This window comes from Opisthorchis viverrini, assembly GCF_000715545.1.
Source record: "Opisthorchis viverrini unplaced genomic scaffold opera_v5_259, whole genome shotgun sequence".
In the NCBI taxonomy this organism is placed as follows: Eukaryota; Metazoa; Platyhelminthes; class Trematoda; order Opisthorchiida; family Opisthorchiidae; genus Opisthorchis; species Opisthorchis viverrini.
In genome coordinates this window covers 149,235-169,599 of record NW_008751914.1, presented here as the reverse complement: position 1 = coordinate 169,599, position 20,365 = coordinate 149,235, and the positions used below count along the sequence as shown (strand labels likewise).

At 43.7% G+C, this 20,365-nt stretch overlaps 1 protein-coding gene across 1 annotated transcript; it reads right to left on the bottom strand.

Moving 5' to 3' along the window:
* Positions 1-902: 902 nt before the first annotated feature.
* T265_09127 (hypothetical protein) lies at positions 903-19,137 on the bottom strand (the record flags this gene model as incomplete). The annotated part of the gene is made up of 2 exons (XM_009175124.1): positions 903-1,104; positions 19,064-19,137. 2 exons carry the CDS (start codon positions 19,135-19,137, stop codon positions 903-905), a joined length of 276 nt encoding a protein of 91 aa, XP_009173388.1.
* Positions 19,138-20,365: the final 1,228 nt, after the last annotated feature.

Below are 20,365 nucleotides of genomic sequence, written 5' to 3'. Positions count from 1 at the left end.
ACCTCAGTTTGAAGGATTCGACTCTGGGAGTTTTTGACGAACTCAACTGACTGCCCAACTGACTGTTGGATATAATTAATAGGGGGGTTGACATATCCTAATTGTCGTACGCAACGTTCTGAGCTCACCTGTTAAGTTTCCCCCATACACATGAGGAATTCTACTATTTACGTTGGTACGCGCGGGCTTATTCCAATACATTTTCACGCTGGAAGGGGAATTTTAATGGGTGGTATTGTATTACCATCCGATGTACGAAATGGAGTATGATTTAGGGACACTGAACTAAATTCAGAGCCCAATTTGGTTGAAGGTTGGGTGTCATGTGTCTACCTAGGTAGTTATCGAAGCGGCAGAAGTTATTGTTAGCTTTGCCTTGCCTGACATTCACTCGACAACGTGGAGGAGTATGAAAGGGGTATTCAGTCACTCCTTGACATGCCTGATCACTGGTATGGACGAATATCTCAGGGACTAATCGGATCTCTGATTTGGGCCGTTCATGTGGAGTGTCCCAGTAGTGCCAAAATGAACTGACGACTAACTGCGAGACATGTCACTCCGGTTGAATCGATGTTCTTAGATTAACGTGCCTAAACCAAGCAAAGCCTATCAACTAAGAAGTAGGACGCTTCTTACTGAACAGATCTAATTATCTTCACAAAAGACGGAAAGAAATTGAAGTTTGTTTCAAAACTCCATCCCTCGCGTTCATCTGATTGACTAGTTCAAATTTTCGTCATAGGTGAGAACCAGACTAACCTTTGGCTAAAATAAATTGGCAGTTGGGACGAACAGAAAAACGAACACGAAGCCGTCTCGCGAGGCGCAAAATCAGACGGTTGTCCTGCATTTTGGTCACTGTCTGCACACGCTGTTGGAATGAAGCAGCGGTCGATTTTCTACTGCTGTTTTCGGCCCAGATAAACAGCGTTGCGTACAGACACACAGCCGTACGGCTGTGGGACTGTCGGACTTGCCAGTGCCCTGCTGTGTCGGCTACTGCTAGTAGCGTAATGTAAGTGCCTCCGATCAGGACGACGCAATCCGGCGTTTGTCAAAGAACCGGTACAAGCACGAACGAACGGACAAACGAGCAGACAGCTGGACGAACGAAAAAACAAGCAAGAAAGCAAACAGGTAAACAAACAGGCAAACGAGTGAATGAATGAATGAATGAATGAATGAATGAATGAATGAATGAATGAATGAATGAATGAATGAATGAATGGATGGATGGATGAGTGAATGAATGAATGAATGAATGAATGGATGGATGGATGAGTGAATGAATGAATGAATGAATGAATGGATGGATGGATGAGTGAATGAATGAATGAATGAATGAATGGATGGATGGATGAGTGAATGAATGAATGAATGAATGAATGGATGGATGGATGAGTGAATGAATGAATGAATGAATGAATGGATGGATGGATGAGTGAATGAATGAATGAATGAATGAATGGATGGATGGATGAGTGAATGAATGAATGAATGAATGAATGGATGGATGGATGAGTGAATGAATGAATGAATGAATGAATGGATGGATGGATGAGTGAATGAATGAATGAATGAATGAATGGATGGATGGATGAGTGAATGAATGAATGAATGAATGAATGGATGGATGGATGAGTGAATGAATGAATGAATGAATGAATGGATGGATGGATGAGTGAATGAATGAATGAATGATTGAATGAATGAATGAATGAATGAATGAATGAATGAATGAATGAATGAATGAATGAATGAATGAATGAATGAATGAATGAAGAATGAATGAATGAATGAATGAATGAATGTGTATAAATTAACTCGAAGTTGGATGACAAGGACAACCTGTATGAGAATCATAAGCTTTAAGAATTTAGAAAGTGAGTGGTAAATATGAGCGTTCACATAGGCTTAGAAAAATCTGGTATGCGAATGACATTAAAGGAAGGTAAACAAATGAATCACATGCGTCGGTTGACGCAAGCATAGAAGAATGCCGCATAATAAAATTTCTTCATGAAATATCGCTCACTGCATTCGAAATCAACTTCGTAGTAAATTCAGTGAATTTAAATGATCTTCCCAAACAAACTTAACGGGTTGCAATCAGCGTTGACGAAACGGAATTCCATTGTGGACAACCTTTACGGGCGTCAACTGGTCACAAACCTGGTTAAGATAAACACTCATTTGCTAATTAAATTGATTTTGATAAGATAGCGGAATCACATCAACATCTTCCCCTTATAGCGGCTTTTCAACTTAAAGTGCTGCTTACATTTCGCCACGTTTCATTTGAGTGATACTCAATTTGTTGACACTGATTAAATGGTTGATTGAAATCCTAAACAGTCCATAACCGTTTGCCTACCTTGGGGCTCACCAGATCCACCAGTGATCCAGGTGGATTTCCGCACAATCATTCATCGACTGCAAATCATTTTGCGGCCGCATAGTTACAAACCGGTGTTCAAATGTTTCATGAGGATCCGGAACTGGGTTTACCTAATGAACCCTAAGAAGAGTGCAACCTGTAGCTGACTGTCCGGAGTTTCCCATGGTCCTATAACTTGCACTACAAACCTTACTACACCTTGAAAGAATGTGCATATATGCATCTTGGAAGGAGTAATTTCCATGAAGGAGAATGGCTGCCCTGGCACTAGGAAATACAGGGACCCCTCTTTGAAAGAAACGTCATTTGGGGGACCGCCTGCTTGGCAGTTAGGTCTCGAACGGAATCAGGATAAAACAGAGCTATGAAAAGCCTTCTTGCTTAACTTAAGTATCACGATCACTAAGCTTGTGTGCTGTCGGCATTTTGGAAGAATTGTAAGTCATGTGTGCATTTTTTCAAGTTATTCTTCCGCGATTCTGAACAAAAATACTTCCTTACGTGGGTCAGGTGCTGTCAGCGTGTAAGCTTCTTGACTCCTCTATTGTTTCGCACTAAATGCCAAACCTGAAATTTTTATGCTATCACCGCGTTTGTAAACTTTATATTGCTTTATCCCCGTTCGCATGGGAGTAAAGCCGCCAACGGTTTTGTCTAGGAACAGCAGTTTATGGGAGTGGGGGTTAGGGGGCTCCGTCGGTACCGGTGCCTCTCGTCTCAGCACAGATCCAGTAACTGATATTGAGCTGCGTTTGACTACCGATTCATCATCAATATCCACATGTTTGTCTGGTTTGTGTCTGCTTTATCGAACAAGCTGGATAAGGTCAAGGCCACAGAAAAATTGTTAGCCGTATGTACCAACCAGTGTTTCGTTTTACAGTTCAAATGTTTGTCGTCTGACCGCTGAAGGATTTCACTAACACAGTGAATTCACATTGCAAAAAATATTGATTCGCCAGAGAATTTCCCTCCAAGACGAATAGGAAATATTCTGTTCACAGCAGACGGGTTGGGGAAACCATCAAAGCCGTTTTAATCGCGATGTGCCACAGATGTTCGCCGTCTATACCACTGTTCGGATAAACAAATGCTACTTGATTTCATATCTAATTTTCAAAACAAATGCATCGAAACGACATGAGAACTGCTCGTCCATGAAAATCAAAACATCCACCTGAATAGACAAAACAATAACTCATCTTACAATAAAAAAGATTGTTGCACGTATCCTGATCACAGTAGAATAATTCTGTGAAGTCATACTCAAGCTTGTAGAATGGTCAGGTGCAGTGGTTGAGAGTGGGGTGGAGCAACCATTCACAACAAGACCCGTGGTTTAGTCATTTTCTATGCCTTAAGTATAGTGACTATGAGACTGCTATTACATGAGCTTACGGGCTGACAGCCAACTGGACTGGTCAGTGTGACGCGGGACGCTACAACCTGAGACGTTGTGCTTCTTGTACCCGTGATCTTTTATCCCTTTGCTTTGCACGATAAAATCTTTCAGACCCTCACTTTGTACACGACTCCGGATGTACCCTTTCAAAGCCCAGCAGAGTGCTCGCTGTCTTGTATGAGACGATTAGTGAATCTGATCATACATCTTTCTGTGATCTCAGTCACATTTGCTGCCAGTAGCCCGAACAGACAAGGACGGCCCTGAACAGGTTTGTGTGGAGCCAGACGTTACCCTCCCCACCCCCCACTGGCCTAACTGTATTCCGCAACATCACCAAGTCATACGCAGTCAAGAAGAGTGTAATTCAAACTCGTATGTATGACAATATGCAGGCGAACTTTGCGCAGCCTGGTTCACTTTAGAACCCTCCCTTATCACTCGAATTCCTGATCCTATTTTTCTCACCGTCTTGGACATTAAGGCAAACTGCCAATCAAAAGCTATTGGATGTGCTCCAGCTTGAGACTATTCAATCTTATATTATGGTTTTTAGTTTGTAATCAACTTTCCGTTTATGTAGAACATTAGGACTGTGAAATCGTGCTTCCCCATTACCTTACAGTGTGTGTGTGTGTGTGTGTATGGTGATTTCGACGTCGCCTGGTTCAATACAGCTGTCGATGAGTGCGGTTACGAGTGCAAGAGAACGTATTCGTCCTCAGTGATGTTCTTGAATGTCAATGACAGACCATTTGGCCCGTAGCTTCTCGATAAACCTCGGCTATTGTCTTCGTTGTCTTGGGGTTCGTCTGTACCTTATCTATTGGCGGTCATTTTGGAGAGTCGATAAAGCATTCATAGTGCTATCACTATTGTTTCAGCAATCGCATTCTGCTTTTTACGATCAAACGAATCTTTCTCACCCAGGCCGTATGCACAAGGGCGAATTCCACCAAAAAAGAACTGCGGTTATGTTTTGTTTAACGCGTAACAGACGATTATTTGCCTCTTAATCAACCACCTTATGACGAGCTCGTACACTTCGACAGTGTGCCGGGTTAAGGAACGTCATGCCTAGAAGCTGTGGAAATCAGAACCCTTTGTTAGATTGTATGTAACTTGACAAAAGCACTCTATTTGAATGGTCGGTGCCTTCGCACAAGGAAAAATCAATTGGGATGAATAGAACGAGAGTAAAAGTAGAAACGTAGTTCGATCTGCAGGAACATTTCATCACATCCCATCGAGAGGGCCTACTGTGTGTGTGTGTGTGGTGAGGGGGCCGTGAGTGAAAGTAGAAACGTAGTTCGATCTGCAGGAACATTTCATCACATCCCATCGAGAGTGCCTACTGTGTGTGTGTGTGTGTGGTGAGTGGTGCCGTGAGTGGTGACACACAAAGACACCCACGTTCTATACGTCGTCCCGCAAAAATAGTCTTCAAAACAGTTTGGTCTCAAGTCTAACTATGGCGTCACATAGTCATGACTCATGCTGGATTGCGATCAGATATCACGAACCTTCTCCATACAAACATGAACACGTGTCCCATGAGAGCACAAAACAAGACGATGTCATTTGGACCTCAGATATTGTGTAGGTGATAACAGTCTACACATCATAAGTAATGGAGGGGAAAAGCTTCCTCAGCCAGGCTCATGTAAATGGTTGGTTCAAGAGAGTAATCTCAGAATTTCATTTGATGCCTTCACTGAGTCCATAAGGATCCTGGGGTGGAGAACTATCCCGTTCTTCCTCAGAATCAGCTGAACACACGGCTGCGTATTTCAGGACGTCAAGAGAATCAAGAGTCGAGTTCGGCTGCTCGGACGGGGTTGTAAGATGCTCATCTGTTCAGACTTCTGCAGGATCTGGATGTCAAAGACTGGTAACATTAAAGTAACCCTCCTTTGGTAAGGTCTACACCCAACAGGCCTCCGTAAACTTCGTGTGTGTGGGACAAGCCACTTAGCAAAACACCGTCAGGAATAATGATTCCAGTGGAACAAAGCTGATAGTCACGTGTCCATTCCATAATACCTTTGCAACTCAATACGTTTCAACAACAGCTCAGGCAAAACTACGGTTCTGGCACTATGAGGGGAAAATCCAAATGACGCTTTGTCAAATGAACCATGATTTGATTTTGCCTACCTATGTGTTGTCCCTGGTTTCGATGTGCCCGAACAATCACGTCTGTTTACGGGGTCAATAGAGAACAAAGAACAATCGCAACAGTAACTGTCGGAACAACAAGGACAGCAGCAATCGAACTGGTCAGCAGCGCTAACCCGACGGCTGCTGTCTAACTGCAGGTCCACACAAGTCTGTGTCAGTGAATTCTACTAGCAAGTTAACTTTCATTGTGTCCTTCAACTGGTTAGCTAGGTAGCACATGCGCAGCATTCTGTTTACGGCGTGATAAAATTGAAGTAGTAGTAGTTCAAAGGAAACCACTGTGCGCATGCAGTCTGATGTTGACTAGCACGCAGAGTGCTACAGCTTCAAGGTCACCGAATCCATCTTCTACCTTTGAATATCAGTTTAGATGACAAGACCTGATTGATGCACCACAGGATGCTTCGAGACGCACGTAATCTGGTCGTGGTAAATCGTTGAGGTCCATCTGCCACCGGACGGATCAAAAATAGCTTCCGGTCTGTGCTGTCGTGGGAACACAGCGCGGTCTATACTAAGGATGCGGAACACTGAATCTGATCAATATTATCGCCTAAATAGCCGGACCCTGGCATATACGTTCTAATTGGTTAGCTGGGGGTTAACGACACTAACCGTCATCCATTTGTGAATTTGAATAACAACATCAGAAGTAAACAAGTAGCAAATCAATTTGGTTTTCACGAAACTCAACTCAATCTCTCGTTGATGATATCCTACAACTGAATGTGCTGCACACAAGCTGCCTCATGATTCAGTTGGCACGATATTCGAGATATCGCAGTATATTTTCATAGAGGAAACTGTGTGCAGCACATTCAGTTGTAGAATATCACAAACGAGAGATTCGGCTGAGTCTGTCGTGAAAACCAAACTGATTTGCAAATCTATGTATCTCTTTTACCAGTTTATTCATACACAGGAAAATTTCACACGTTTTGTTGACATGGTTAACCCTGAACATAGCGCTGTAATTGGGCGATTTGACATTTGAGATTCCAAATATAGACTATTTTATATTTAAATAGGCAAGTCAGTCCTCAGTCCAACGACCCTACTTTTCAAAATAGCTTGATGTCCTAACCAGCACGCGCTAGAGTCAAAGTCTATGTTCAGGAGGCCGTAATTAGTGATGCTCCACTCCTGTTCCTCACAGGAACTCCAGTTCCTGCGTTTGAATTTCAAACTTCTTCCATTAGTTCGGTCTACATTTGCAAACGTACCACATTAACCAGTTTAGAAGAGCGTTCAACCTCCCAGCCTATGCAACCATGCTTTTCTCGGAAGCGTGCCAAGATATATTCAAACTATCTTCCGAATAGTACCGAGGACTTGGAAGGGTGATTCATACTCAGATATCTCGTGAGGGTTGCACATCATGGTTCTAGTATGCCGGCGTCAATTCGTTTTAGTACAAATTGTCATCTTGCGATAATTTTAATTCGTAAATCAACGGCTGTCAGGAGACCAGTGGCCTTCTAGAAGCAGGAGGAGGGAATGACAAATGCTTCTACGACCTTAGGAAATCCGTTTCGCTCTGTCACTTGGCTTGATAACTACACTAAGTTAGTTAAGCAGTGTGTCGGTACATGCTCGAAATGCACAGAGATGGGCTATCTTTGCAAATTCGTTTTTGTGGGAATATCCCCGCATACAGGCGGGGGACATTTGAACTAGAGGTTCTTCATTAGGGATAAATATTTTTTCCAACTATTTCAACTGTCCGATGGAAAGCTGAGTTGTGTGTTCAGTTATGTTTTTGAGAAGGACCCAGATCATTCGGCAAATGCATATGTTAGAAGTCTTCGATACTCTCCAACAATGCTTGAGTTGACCACATCAATCGGGTGTGATAAAATCACATCGTAACTGCTATTCATGTGGCGCGGAACAATTGCTGCAATGGTTCAAAGCCAATTTTCTGTGTACTACTAAGATCCCACCATCTTGACAAATTTGAAGGGTGATATGTATAAACAGAAATAAATTGCCCACATATGATAAGCGAACCGAAGCTGAGTGGTCCAACTTTGGTGTTCCATTTTTGTGTCGCTAATGTGAAATCTTAGGGAGGTATTAAGAGCCGAATTAGGTTCATGATACCGAAGCCTGGACAGAGAACAATATGGGTCTTTGCAATTGGACTGGAATCGTTTACCTTATCTACCGGGATCCGAACTTTGAACTCGTGACATCATTCCATCAGTAAATACGAGAGAGCATGCTGGAGTGATCTGCGCTTAGTCGCTTGCCAAGACATCCCAGCGACGGAGCACCATGGTCACCATGCTGAACAGTTTTGCTTCATTATCTGCCAGAAGTTGCGAAATTTGTAGAGTAGCCAGGTGCAAACATTGGTGTGTTTGCCTGTGAATATGCCTGTGTGAATTCAGACTCATCTTAACGACCAAGATTCTGAGTTCGGTTACCGTAACAACCAAGGTTACGTGCTGCTGTTGAACTCTCATAGGAATGAGAATCAAGTTAAGTGCTTTCACACTTTGATGTGAACCGACCAGAATAACTGCATCAGGACAGAGAGACTGGGATCTCAAAATTGCCGAAATTCGTTAGATGTAAGGGAGAGTTATGAGTGGACTGATGAGCAGGAAGCCAATAAGTATATCCCTTCTAACTTTATCATTGTCACTGAGGCCATCTGCACCTTCCAATGTACATACACTAGATAAAACCGCTGAAAAAATGTTTTTCACCTTGTTTGTGGACTTCAGACCAACTGTTTGCTCCGTAGGTTATTGATCAGTTTTTACATGAACTACTAAATATCCGATCAGCTGAGCCAGTTCAATTGAGACCAGGCAGGAATAATACAGAATGAATTCGGTACCGTAACCTGACTTCAATTTAAAACCCTCAGTGACCTCTTTCCGTCTGGATCTGATGAAATTTCACAACCAAGCAACCTTGGGTTACGAAGTTCTTTGCTGATGTTTGTCAGCTCATGGAAGTGTGTGAACTTCTACAGTTTTCTTTCTGCAACCCAACTTCAACTCGCCAGTGTTAATTTCCTAAGCAAACCTTTTGTTATTACTATACGAAGCACTGGGTTTTTTTAAACATCAATGTCTGTACCATTTCCTTTGAATTCAGCGACAGACCAATCGGTTGATTCACACTTGTCACGTTTTTTTACTGGTCGTGTCTTTGTCCAACTTCTTAATTTTCTGGTCCTTTCAGAATGGAGTTGGGCACAAAATTTTCTCTATGTAATCGGTGAATTACCAAAATATCGTCAATCTGTGCCTGGGGTTGAACTAAGAGTATGAAGCCGATCGGTTTCACACCAGTTCCTCAATCAAGCGGCGAGACAGATCACTTACTCGGGGAATTTTTTCGACGAGGTCCCATCAAATAAAATCGAATGCAGACGAAAACAACAGACCTCAGTTATTCGGCGAACACGAGCAACAGAACACCAAGGCGCATAGCTGGAGTATCCTTTGACCACGGATCGGAACTAGGTTCAATTGAAACACGTCTCCAAGAGACGACCTCATCCAGAGAAGGGTACGTGACAAGAGATTCGAGCCAGGTAGGACTGGAGAGAAAACACAGGCTAGATTAACAGATTGATGACTGAATTTTCTCGACGGGCCCGACAAATTTGTTCCCAAGGTTGCCAAATTCGTCATCAATGCGTATTGGTTAGGCTGGAGTACGTTAGGCTGAACGCCACACAGTGTGACGAAACGTTTGCAACAAAACTGCTGGGCCATGTGAACAATTCAGTCATCGGTCTCACAACCAGAGCTATCAACATTCTTTCCAACCAAATCGGACTATCACGCTATCAGGCGGAACAGCTGGCATGATGCAGACATCCAGGCAAGCTGTGTGCACAAACGGTGGCGGATGAACACGTGAGAGGCCAATGATTAACAATCGGAAGCATGTGAAATATCACGGGTAGGTAAACATGTGGGTGAAAGCGAACTGCTCTACTAGATCCGGGAATTGTTTAGTGCTTTCCGATAGTTTCACATTTCACCTCGTTTCCTTGGCAATCGGTTTAATATTTGACGGCAAGCGGTGATTTCATTCTCAAGCCCGAAGATGCACCCCAGGCCCCAGCAGCGTCATAATTATCTCGGTGCACAACGGTAACGCAGACGCAGCGTACAATCGACAACTGTTTTCTTGGTGTTTTCAATTTGTTTCTTCACAGATTTAAGGAGGCACATGTTTTCTCGAGTTTTTTAAGCAATTATGCCAAAATCATATTTAAGGCCTTCCTTACTCACTGTAAACAAAGGCCTCTTTGCGGTCGATATGATCAGAGTTCATTAACTTTGTAACGATTCCTATTGTGCCTTCCCTGGATCAAAGAAAATAAGGATTCGGCTCAAAAAGGTTCATTAATTCGAATAAATCATTCGGTCTGTCATGAGAAATAAAGTTCACTTTATAATCAATTCATTATCGACCGACATGGATGCACATCAAATTGATGTTGGTGGGAGATTTGAAAGAGTTTCGGATGAATAATATGTTCTATAGGATGTGGCAGTAGACCCAGTCGGTAATGTGATTGATCTTCAGTGGATCTGACTCCGGATTGTGCGCGTTCAAAATAACTGGCCGGGTCAAACTGACGAAAAATTGAACGTAAGTGTCAGTTGAAGTTTCGTCCTTTAATTGAAGTCAACTTATACTGGAAGGCCGAGAGTTGTTCCATTTCTTTGGGATTCCCAGGGTGGTGCGAATCTAATGAAACTCCTGGGGATTTTGAACCCGACGAGAGTTGTTCCATTTCTTTGGGATTCCCCGGTGGTGCGAATCTAATGAAACTCCTGAGGGTTTTGAACCCGCAAACTCCCGGCCAGTAGTTTGAACACTCAGTCATTCGGTCAAAAGCGGTTGATCAACCTTGTGGGTAACTCGCACACAGACGGGATATAGCATCACCCAACCTTCAGTCACGCAATCCAAATCACGTGTTCGCATGTTGACTGATTCCCTAAGTGATGACTTCTCAGATGGAATGTTCTCTCGTCATGTGACTTCCTTTCTTTCTGAAGCACTCATAATATAACCCTATAGTATAATAACATATTTTTTCACAATTCCATTAGTTGAAAACCGCTTCGATTATTGTGGTTGCGTCAGTAGACTCTTCATTTGTCCAAGAGGTATTCAGGTGAATTTTTGTTGTTTACATTGTGACCGAAACAAGGTTCCAATTTAAAGGACTTCATTTTAATTCGATTGCGTGACCCGAAATCCCTGTACTCTTACTTGATTATGGGAAAAAACTAAACTTCGCATGATTTTAGCATAAAATTTCGGCGAATTCGCACAAGAATTTTATTTTCATATCAGGCTGAGTTGAATCCAGCTAGATCTCCCGTTCATGATTATCCGGTTCAACTGAATGTACTGTCTGATATTTCAGTCCGCACGATATTCGAGATATCGTAGTCGGTACGATATTCGAGATATCGCAATACCTACATGTATAGACGTAACACAATCCTCATAAGGCCGCTGAAAGCTGTTCGACAGGGTCGCCATTCCTGGAGCTCACCAGATAGACACAGTCCCTAAGTTCCCCTCAATCTTATGTTCTATTTGAATCCTTATTTTACATATTTCTATAGATGCTCTCATTTACATACGAATTTGATTTTGACTGGTGATTCAATTGAATTCAGCTGAGTCTCTCGTCTATGCTGGTCCGCTTCAGCTAATTGTGCCCCGAGAAGAGCGAAGCTGGTCGTGGGATGTCGGAGAGTTTTCAGCAACCTTATGAGTAGTGTTGCACGTTCAAACTTCCTTCGTTCATGCACTACTCATTAGGTCGCTGAAAGCTCTTCCACAGCCCACAGCCGGTTTCGCCCTTCTTGGGGCTCATCAGGTAAGTACAGTCCCCGAGTATCGGTCGAACTTATGTTCTACTTGAACCCAAATCGCACGAAATTAGCGAAATGCAGTCATTTGCAAACCAATTTGGTTTTGACGGAAGGCTCACTCGGGACCCTTCGTTTATGTTGAATCTAAAACAAACCCAGCCACTTCACATGTTCCTGTCGATGCACTGAATCAAGGTATAAGTAAAAGACATAGGAGATTTTGGTTTGGTCTCCTGCCGTCGAAGACTATGATAGTCCAATGCGAATATGTTGCAGCCCTTCCTTGGGGAGTTTGTAAGAAATATTTTGGAGGAATATAGTTAATTTAACTAGGGAACTCAGTCGTCTCGGACATGCTTTCCCCATATTGTGTGCTATTGGGGGATAAATGACTCGGGGTATTGGGTCATTACTACTGAGATGAATTGAAATGCTTTTGAGTGAACAGACGGGAATTTACACATTGGCTGACCTTGGAAACGCCTTCTAGAAAGGACATGCAAGCTTCTGGTATGTCCAAGATTATGGAGACAATCGTGCGGAAGACACGATTTCGCTGAAGTTTGTTCAGGCTTGAGACCCTGTATGGGAGACCAGGCTGTAGCTTCGCCAGATGGCACGGAATCTTTAGCTTTGAAAAATTTGTCACACTGGCAACTTTCCCACCAAGAATGGGGTCACATGACGGAACCTAACAAGTGGAGGGAGCGCAGCTGTCCTCCACCGGACAATGACTGTCCCTAGGGCCTGGTTTAAATGTTCAATTGTGGAGGGTTCTTATTAAAGGGAGTAACGAACCCGTTGGTTCATTTGACGATTGAATAGCCACTGAATAGAATATTTAGTCTTCTAAGAAATATATCATGTCTGTTCACATTTTGTAGGACGCGCAACTTTTGTGCCCTGTGTAGTAGGATTCTCTCACTGCAGGTAACCACTCTGGAGGAGATGATACTAGGGCGAAAGGCCCATTTTTCCTCGAATTCGTCCAACTGGAGCAAAATACCGTAGTAGATTTTTATGGTCTTGAAACTGGATTGCTACTTCTTGACATGTGAGAAAACGTATGGAGCTTTTTTCTTATTACAATAGTTGGTATAATTCAATTGCAAAAACGGCCGTTTTTCTGAATGTGGCCATAACAGTTCATTTTATTATATATGTTTACCTCCCAATAGACTTCTAACAGTAATACCCATAATGGATCGAAACAAGCCGCTCAAATGGACCAATCACGGCTCGAGGCTCGTTGAATTCAGTCTCAGCTGTCGTTAGTCCTAGTTGCAGGCGAGTGGGGGCATCTGCGTTCTTATCCTTGTCGCACCACAAAGTTTTTGCCGAATATAATGAGGTTGCAATAGTATTGTTTTCGTTTAAAGCTCACACCTTAACTTTGCAGTGGAACAGTTTTGACCATCTCTACTTCACTTTCTGCAGAACGAGATTCTTTCAGTTTTGCTGCCGTGATGATAAAAATGCGAAAGCAAAGCACATTCTTCCAAGCATACACCAATGAGACCGCCACTGAATTCGCACGTCAATTCTGTTAATTATTGCTATCAATATCGTTTCCGAAGCGCTCGATAAACAATCGGTAGTTTTTATTCGGGCTATCAATATCCTTGTGAGGTGAGCAAACTTGTGACAGCTAAAGCCGCAGTCCAGAACATTTGATGACCTAGCATGCTGATCTCACGTCAATCCAAGATTATTTGAACTTTCTAGTAGAATTGAATGTCACGTGGTTGTCTGGCATTCAGTTAACCGAATGTTGTTCAAGTGTTGTTACGCTTTGGAATAGGCGCTTATCGGGATCTGGCAACATGATATTTTGTCTCAAAGTTTCAGCTAAACTTTTTAGAGGTAGCGTCACTAGGCATCTTCCTCAGCTAACAAAGACAATACAACTTGGTCGGGTGCGCTGAGGTTGGTATTGTACCTCCGACTTCCTAAAACTCTGAAAATGGCGAGTTTTTTTAGGTGCTTCATAGCTCCCCAATTAGTTGGATAGCTTCCTTCTGTTTGCTACATGGGGATCTCAGCGCGTAACTTTGATTGCCAGTGGGTTAGCTCATCCACAAAATCGTTCGTGGATTTTTGCTCTGGGTGTAACACACTACTAATAACAACGCTGAAAACTCTTCGACGGCCAACGAACGGTTTTGCAACTGTATAAGTAGCGTGTTACGTCAAGACAATAACGTATTGCGATGTCTCGAATATCGTACCGACTGAACCATGGTGCAGCTCATTCAGTTGAAGCGGACCACTATGAACGAGAGATTCACTGGATGTCAAAACCAAATTCCTATGCAAATGAGAGTAACCATCGAGATTTCCATACGACCCGCTAGATTAGCGCTAGGACAAAAGACACACCTGCCGCTATTCAACAATCATACGGTCGGTTTGGACCGCGTGTCCCTGCGACTGAAGATGAAGGTTGTCCCATCACAATCATGCATAATCCTTTGAGGATTTAGAAGCATGTGCTGAGTCACCAAACCATGTTGTTTATCGTAAGGGAGAGCACTGTAAGCCACGTTTAGAAAACCCAATTCATGTAAAGTTTATGCGTCAATCAAGCTGCCGGCATCTTTGAGGGGTCTAATCACATTATCCCAGATTTCTTCGCTACAGGCTTTATCCCGATTGAAGGTTAGGACGGCCTCCTGCAGAAGCGTTTTTCACATCCGTTTGATGAGCCATCGTGTAACATAAAACGACACTATGTGTACTGGACACATGGTTAGTTGGAATATTCCACATCCTACATGTTAACATCCACTACGTTTAGACACTCGGTAGACCATTGTGATAAGATTATGAATCAAGTCCGTGAGAATGTATTCCGCGCTGATTCCATTGTCGAACAAAGCGTTGATCACATTGTGCTTAATGTCCAACTGTTACGTCATCACTTTTCAAAAGGTAAAGGAGGGCATTTCTTAACTTCACATTAACACTTTTTTTCTCCAATTGTCGGACTTTTTGGGCTCTCTCGTGTACAAGTGTTCAAGCGCAGTAACTGCACATCAGTCACAAGGCAGATACTTCTCTGTATTCTGCAGTGTTGGGTTTAAACATGGAAAGTTCATGTGGGGCGTAATAGTGGTTACCGTATGGTAGTCTCTTCTAATTACTTTTAAGTAATAACCAGGTAAATCTGTGACGAACGTTTCATACAACATTTCAACCGCTTTTCTTCCCTTCTCATTTTCACATGGCAGCACGCGACGACCCAGAAATTCAGACAACTTGGTAGACAAAAACAAATCGTGGTGAGAGGGTGAAAATGCTTCAGTGATAATTCGTCAGAACAGCTGTCAGTCTTATCGGTGCGTGCACGTTAGCCTTATCTAATCCTGCACTGTTCGGTCACGTGACGACCGATCGCAGCTGTATTGTTCCATTGTCTTGTTCTCAGCTGAGTGGCCAAAAATGATTGAACTTTATACATTAGAGATGTGAGCACTAATGGAGTGAAGTAAACCCAGTCCGCATTATTGTTATAATCTCGAATTAGTCGAATTGTCAAAATATTATTTCCGGTGAAAAGAGAGAAATCCCAATATATTCAGCAGCTTACCAACAAGTAACAGTTGAGCAGTTAAGCCAGGTAAAGTTGGCCGTTAATCGTCTTGTAAATTTCCGAGTCGTGAACAACTCAGGTAGATCTAGAAAAGCATGCCATCATATAAGGATCAGGCATCAGGAAGATGATACACTGATTGTATGGTGTAATCCGACGTTTCGGATACTGAGGGTCAGTCCGATCAAAGATAGTCGCCCAACTTCCGGAAATGAACAAAGATTTTTCGCTAGATTTTATTTTCGTGATTACAATGGTCTAGTGTCTGTGTTGCATATATGACGGAGGTGTTAAGCGGGGTAGTAAAAGAGCAGGATGAAATACTTTTGAGTGAAATAAATAGAAATAGTCGCTCCAGTAGGTTCCTTCTGCACTTCCAAAAGTGTCCACTAGGTGGGGCACTTTGTCCATGGAGCTTTATGCAATGAAGAGCACCCTGTATGTTTTGCCACTCTGCACGGAATCAATATCCGTCAAGATGCCATCGTCGCACAGGAGGTCAAATCGACGAGGACTGTGGCGTTCCAAAATCAGACAGTGAAAGCATGTTGACTGAATGCTTCAGTGGCTTTTTTGGACCCAAAAATTAATCCCTGAGCTTTCAGTGCTGCCTGCCCCACAAATTTGGATGCACCATGCGTGGTATTCTTTGTGGACAATTTCGAGGCAAATGTTGCACGATCCCGTTAATTGAGGATATATTCTACCCCATCAGGCTACGAGAATTCAGTCTTATCACCGTTGTGTTCTGTGAGAGGCCCGAATCAACGTAAAAAAGGGTAAGACTACATTGTCTATACTCAACACACTACGCGTAAGGTTAATGAACACTCTTCGACCACCCACTACCAGTTTTGCACTTCTCGGAGCACACTCGGTTGAAGCGCACCAGCATACACGAGAGAGATTCAGCTGGACTCAGGTGAGTCTCCGGTCACAATCAAACTAGTATGCAAATCAGAACATTTGTCGAGAACAGTAAGACTGATTTGTCCGCGGCATCTACGCTGTACTTTTGCCGATCACATATGTCAAACCTTTTATATCCATTTTTTCCAATCACTCAGATGCTGTTTCCGCAGGTACAGATAGAGTTGAATTGTTTCATTTTGGGCGTTTTGATTGGGCATTTTTGTCCAATTTACTTCAACCAATTTGCTATGACGTATTGTGTCCACGCGATAAATGCCATTATTTTGTCTACAGTTCGACTATTGACTATTATTTTTGGAGTTTCGCTTGACTGGTGGTCGTCATCAAACATTCTTGTTAGATGTAACGGACAAGATGACGTTAATCTAGAAATTCGACTGAACCCATTTTTCCATCATTTCGTTCAGTAAATAAGGTTTGAAAGTAGATTGTGGCATCCGGGAACTGCTGGGTTAATATCTACCTATATGAACAGATCAGCTGAAGTGTTGATGAGTGAGGTGAAAGTCACGTGGTCAGTTCCTCCACAACAGAGAAATATTCAACCAAACCGTAGAATTAGAGGTTTCTGGCAAACCAGTTCGTGAAATCACACAACATCAGCTTCACGTCTGGCAGAAAGAAATGACTCCATGAATCGAAACCAAATGCATATTTATAGTCATACAGCCTACTCTCGTTGTACCGCTACTATACTCAATCTTTGAGCTTTATTTCGCTCAGCAGCACATGTCGGATCTTCATATCACGCCAAACAAACTTTGATGTTTACTGCCTTGCATGCAATCAATAAGCAACCTTGTGAGTAGTTTCCTTATGTGACCTGGTTTGTGGTGACAGGTGTTAGTGATATTCCACAATCAGGGTTAACTTGTCAGTCGGTACATGATTCTGCTGTGTTGATCGATCCACCAGTGCAATCGGAAAGGGTGTGCATGTTTTGTAGTTTGCATGCGCTGTCGAGGTTATTATGTTTTGCATACCATGCAAAGTGGTCTTTTCGCAGTCGGTAAAATGCGTTGTGACAGATGATCAATCAATAAAACTATGGTCAACTTTCTACCGAGAAAATTGTGCCTGATGGGATTGACTTTGTACTAAAGTAAAATTAAGCTTTAATTATTCAAAAAACTACCCTTCCAAAACAACAACGGGGCACACTGTCAAAGGAACAGTACAGGCTATCTTAGTATTAGTCAATATTTACTGACAGGTTCCTCGAAAATTCATCCCAAAAGAGCCCTGACAAGGGTAAAAAAAGTCGTGGACTGCCGAAGCCTTTTCAGCAACCTTATGAGTAGTCTGCTACGCCTATAAAATGCATTGCGATATCTCGAATATCGAACCAACTGAAAAATGCGGCGACCTTGTGCAGCACATGCAGTTGAAGCTGACCATTGTGGACGAGAGATTCAGCTTAATCTAGCTCGCCCATGAAAACCAAATTCATGTGCAAATGAGAGCACTGGTCGACATCTCGAAAGACTTGCCTATTCGCTTAGGTGGGGGCAAGTGAGCGACGCTTAATAGGGACCGGGAAGGTCAAAGCAAGCCTGCCTATTGGCCGAACATATCGTGAATTTGTGTAGACCTGTGGTGTTTTGCTTGATCATATTAGATGGATGCAAGATTCAGGTAAACAGCAGCTTTTGTTTTACTTGTTGAAGTACCACGATGCGAAGTAAGTTGAAACTGTAATAATCGGCGCGCTGAACCACCCCTTGTGGTATCGACTGGGTAGCCTGGACATCAGTCTGGGTGAGCTAAAGTTAAGCAACTCCACACAGGATTGACCACCCTTTTTGATTTCAGTGTGCTGGTTATTTTCGATACTGTACTGTACGAATCACCTGGCGCCTCCGCACCGGTTTCAACCAGTACACAGACGATACTCGTGGGACTCACGTGTGAGAAATGTGGCAAGTGCTGCAAATCAATGGCTGGCTTAGTAGCCCACCATCGAGTTCACGTCCATGGAGGTGTTCGTTCGAACGTGGTCTTCCAACTGACTTGCGCTGATTGTTCACGCCTTTTTCCGATGGCCTGAGTCAACACCGCCGGAACGCACACAGCATAATGCAGATAAGCTTGGCCGAGTGAACAATTTTGATGTCCACTGGTCCCAACAAGAGTCGCAATCACTCTCACGCCTGGCTAACAATTTATATCCGTCTTGTGGCATGCAAACCGCGCTGTTCGTGTGACTAGAGCAGTATTTTCCCGGTCGATGGCTATCAGCATCAAATCAGGTTACGGGTGCTTAACGGGCAAGCACAGCCGGACGAATCATCATCTGGTGGATCTGACCAAACTAACGGTCAAATGACGGCCTACCCGTCAGAAGCCGATGACTATAGCGTTTGGTTTCGTGGATTGCGCCGTGACATTCTTAGAATCGCATGCTGACGGTTCGCTTGCTAATGTTGACCTTCTGACATTTGCCCGAGGGTCGAATTCTGGCATCACGACACCGGAGCAAGTCCTGTCACTTCTGTACCTCCACGCCTCCAAGACATTTCCGCACACCTGGAAAATTGCATCCCAACTCCGTCGCTAGCTAGCCCATCGGGTGCCGGGCAACCATCGAGCAAACTACGCCGCCATCCAGATCTTGTACCACAGAAGAGGGGGAAAATGAAGCCTCTGCTGTGTTCGATGGGCTATGGAATGCAACTGTGGCCTACCTCCCGATGCCAAGCACAATTGGCATGTGCTCCAAAGCACATGGATAGCCGGCCAAGTCGCGCGGTACAACCATTCGATAGGACTTTGATCCATCCAGCTACAGATGAAGAAGTCGACCTTGCGATCCATTTAATGGGCGATTCGTCCCTAGGTCTGGAAAAGCTCACGGTCAAGGTGCTTCGCCGGTTCAATGTCAATGTCCTCGCTGGGTATCGTAGCTTACTCTTATTATCTGGGGGTTGCTCGCTGCATCTGTGTCATGCCCGTATTACCCTAGTTCCAAAGGTCCCGAATCTGACTTCACCGAATCAACTGAGGCTGATCTCCATGTCGATGGTTTCACAAAGTGCTTGTTGATCGTTGGAGCCGTAGATTGCAACTCCCCTCACTCCAGTTCGCATTTCTACATCGAAACGGTTGTTTGGGAACCACATCGCTGTTGCACGCCCTGCTTCGTCACTCTTCAGTGAATGCTCCTAACCTCAGCTTGGGGGTTGCTGATATCTCGAAAGCGTTTGATTCGGTTTCGCATGACACAATTGTCAGATTTACCGAGGTATCTGGAGCCTCGATACACCACACAGTCCTATGCGAATGCTGCAGCAGTCTTCCCCAATTCCGACTTTCACTGTCGTAGAGGTCTGAGGCAGGCAGATCCACTCTCCTGATTATTGTTCATCAAGGCAGTGGATGGGGCTCTTGGATTGTCGATGCCCCATTTGGGCTACCAGTTCCGTGACGACTGGGTCGTGAGTGCAGAAAGTCAGGCTCACGTTCAAAAGAAGCTTGAAGCTGCTGTGGTCGAGTTGGGAAGAGCTGGCATGAAAATAAACGCCCGAAAGACGAAATTGATGCTTATTTGTGGGGACAGGAAACATTGAACAACAGCGGTCTCAGTAGAACCATTTCGCTTCACCGAGGAACTCATCATTCCTCTGGGACGACAGACACAGTGACATATTTGAGCATCCTCTTTACTTTCAAGGGGAAAGGAGTTTGCAACCACCGATAGCAGCTGCTCAAACTGCTCGATGCGGTGACGCGTGTCCCGTTGAAGCCGCATCACGAATGGAGATGTCAGGAAGTGTTCAGGCACGAAAAGTACACGTGCAGAGAACTAAACGTTCCCAAGGTCACCATTGGTACCACACGCTCCGGATAGCAAGTACGTTGGCGGAGCTTACCAAACACGGTATAACGGCAACGAACAGCGGAGTGGGTGTGAAGTTGTTCACGGCAGGAACGTCTCCACTGGCTTGAGAGAACGAAAAAGTGAGTGACCATAATTGGTCATTTAGCTC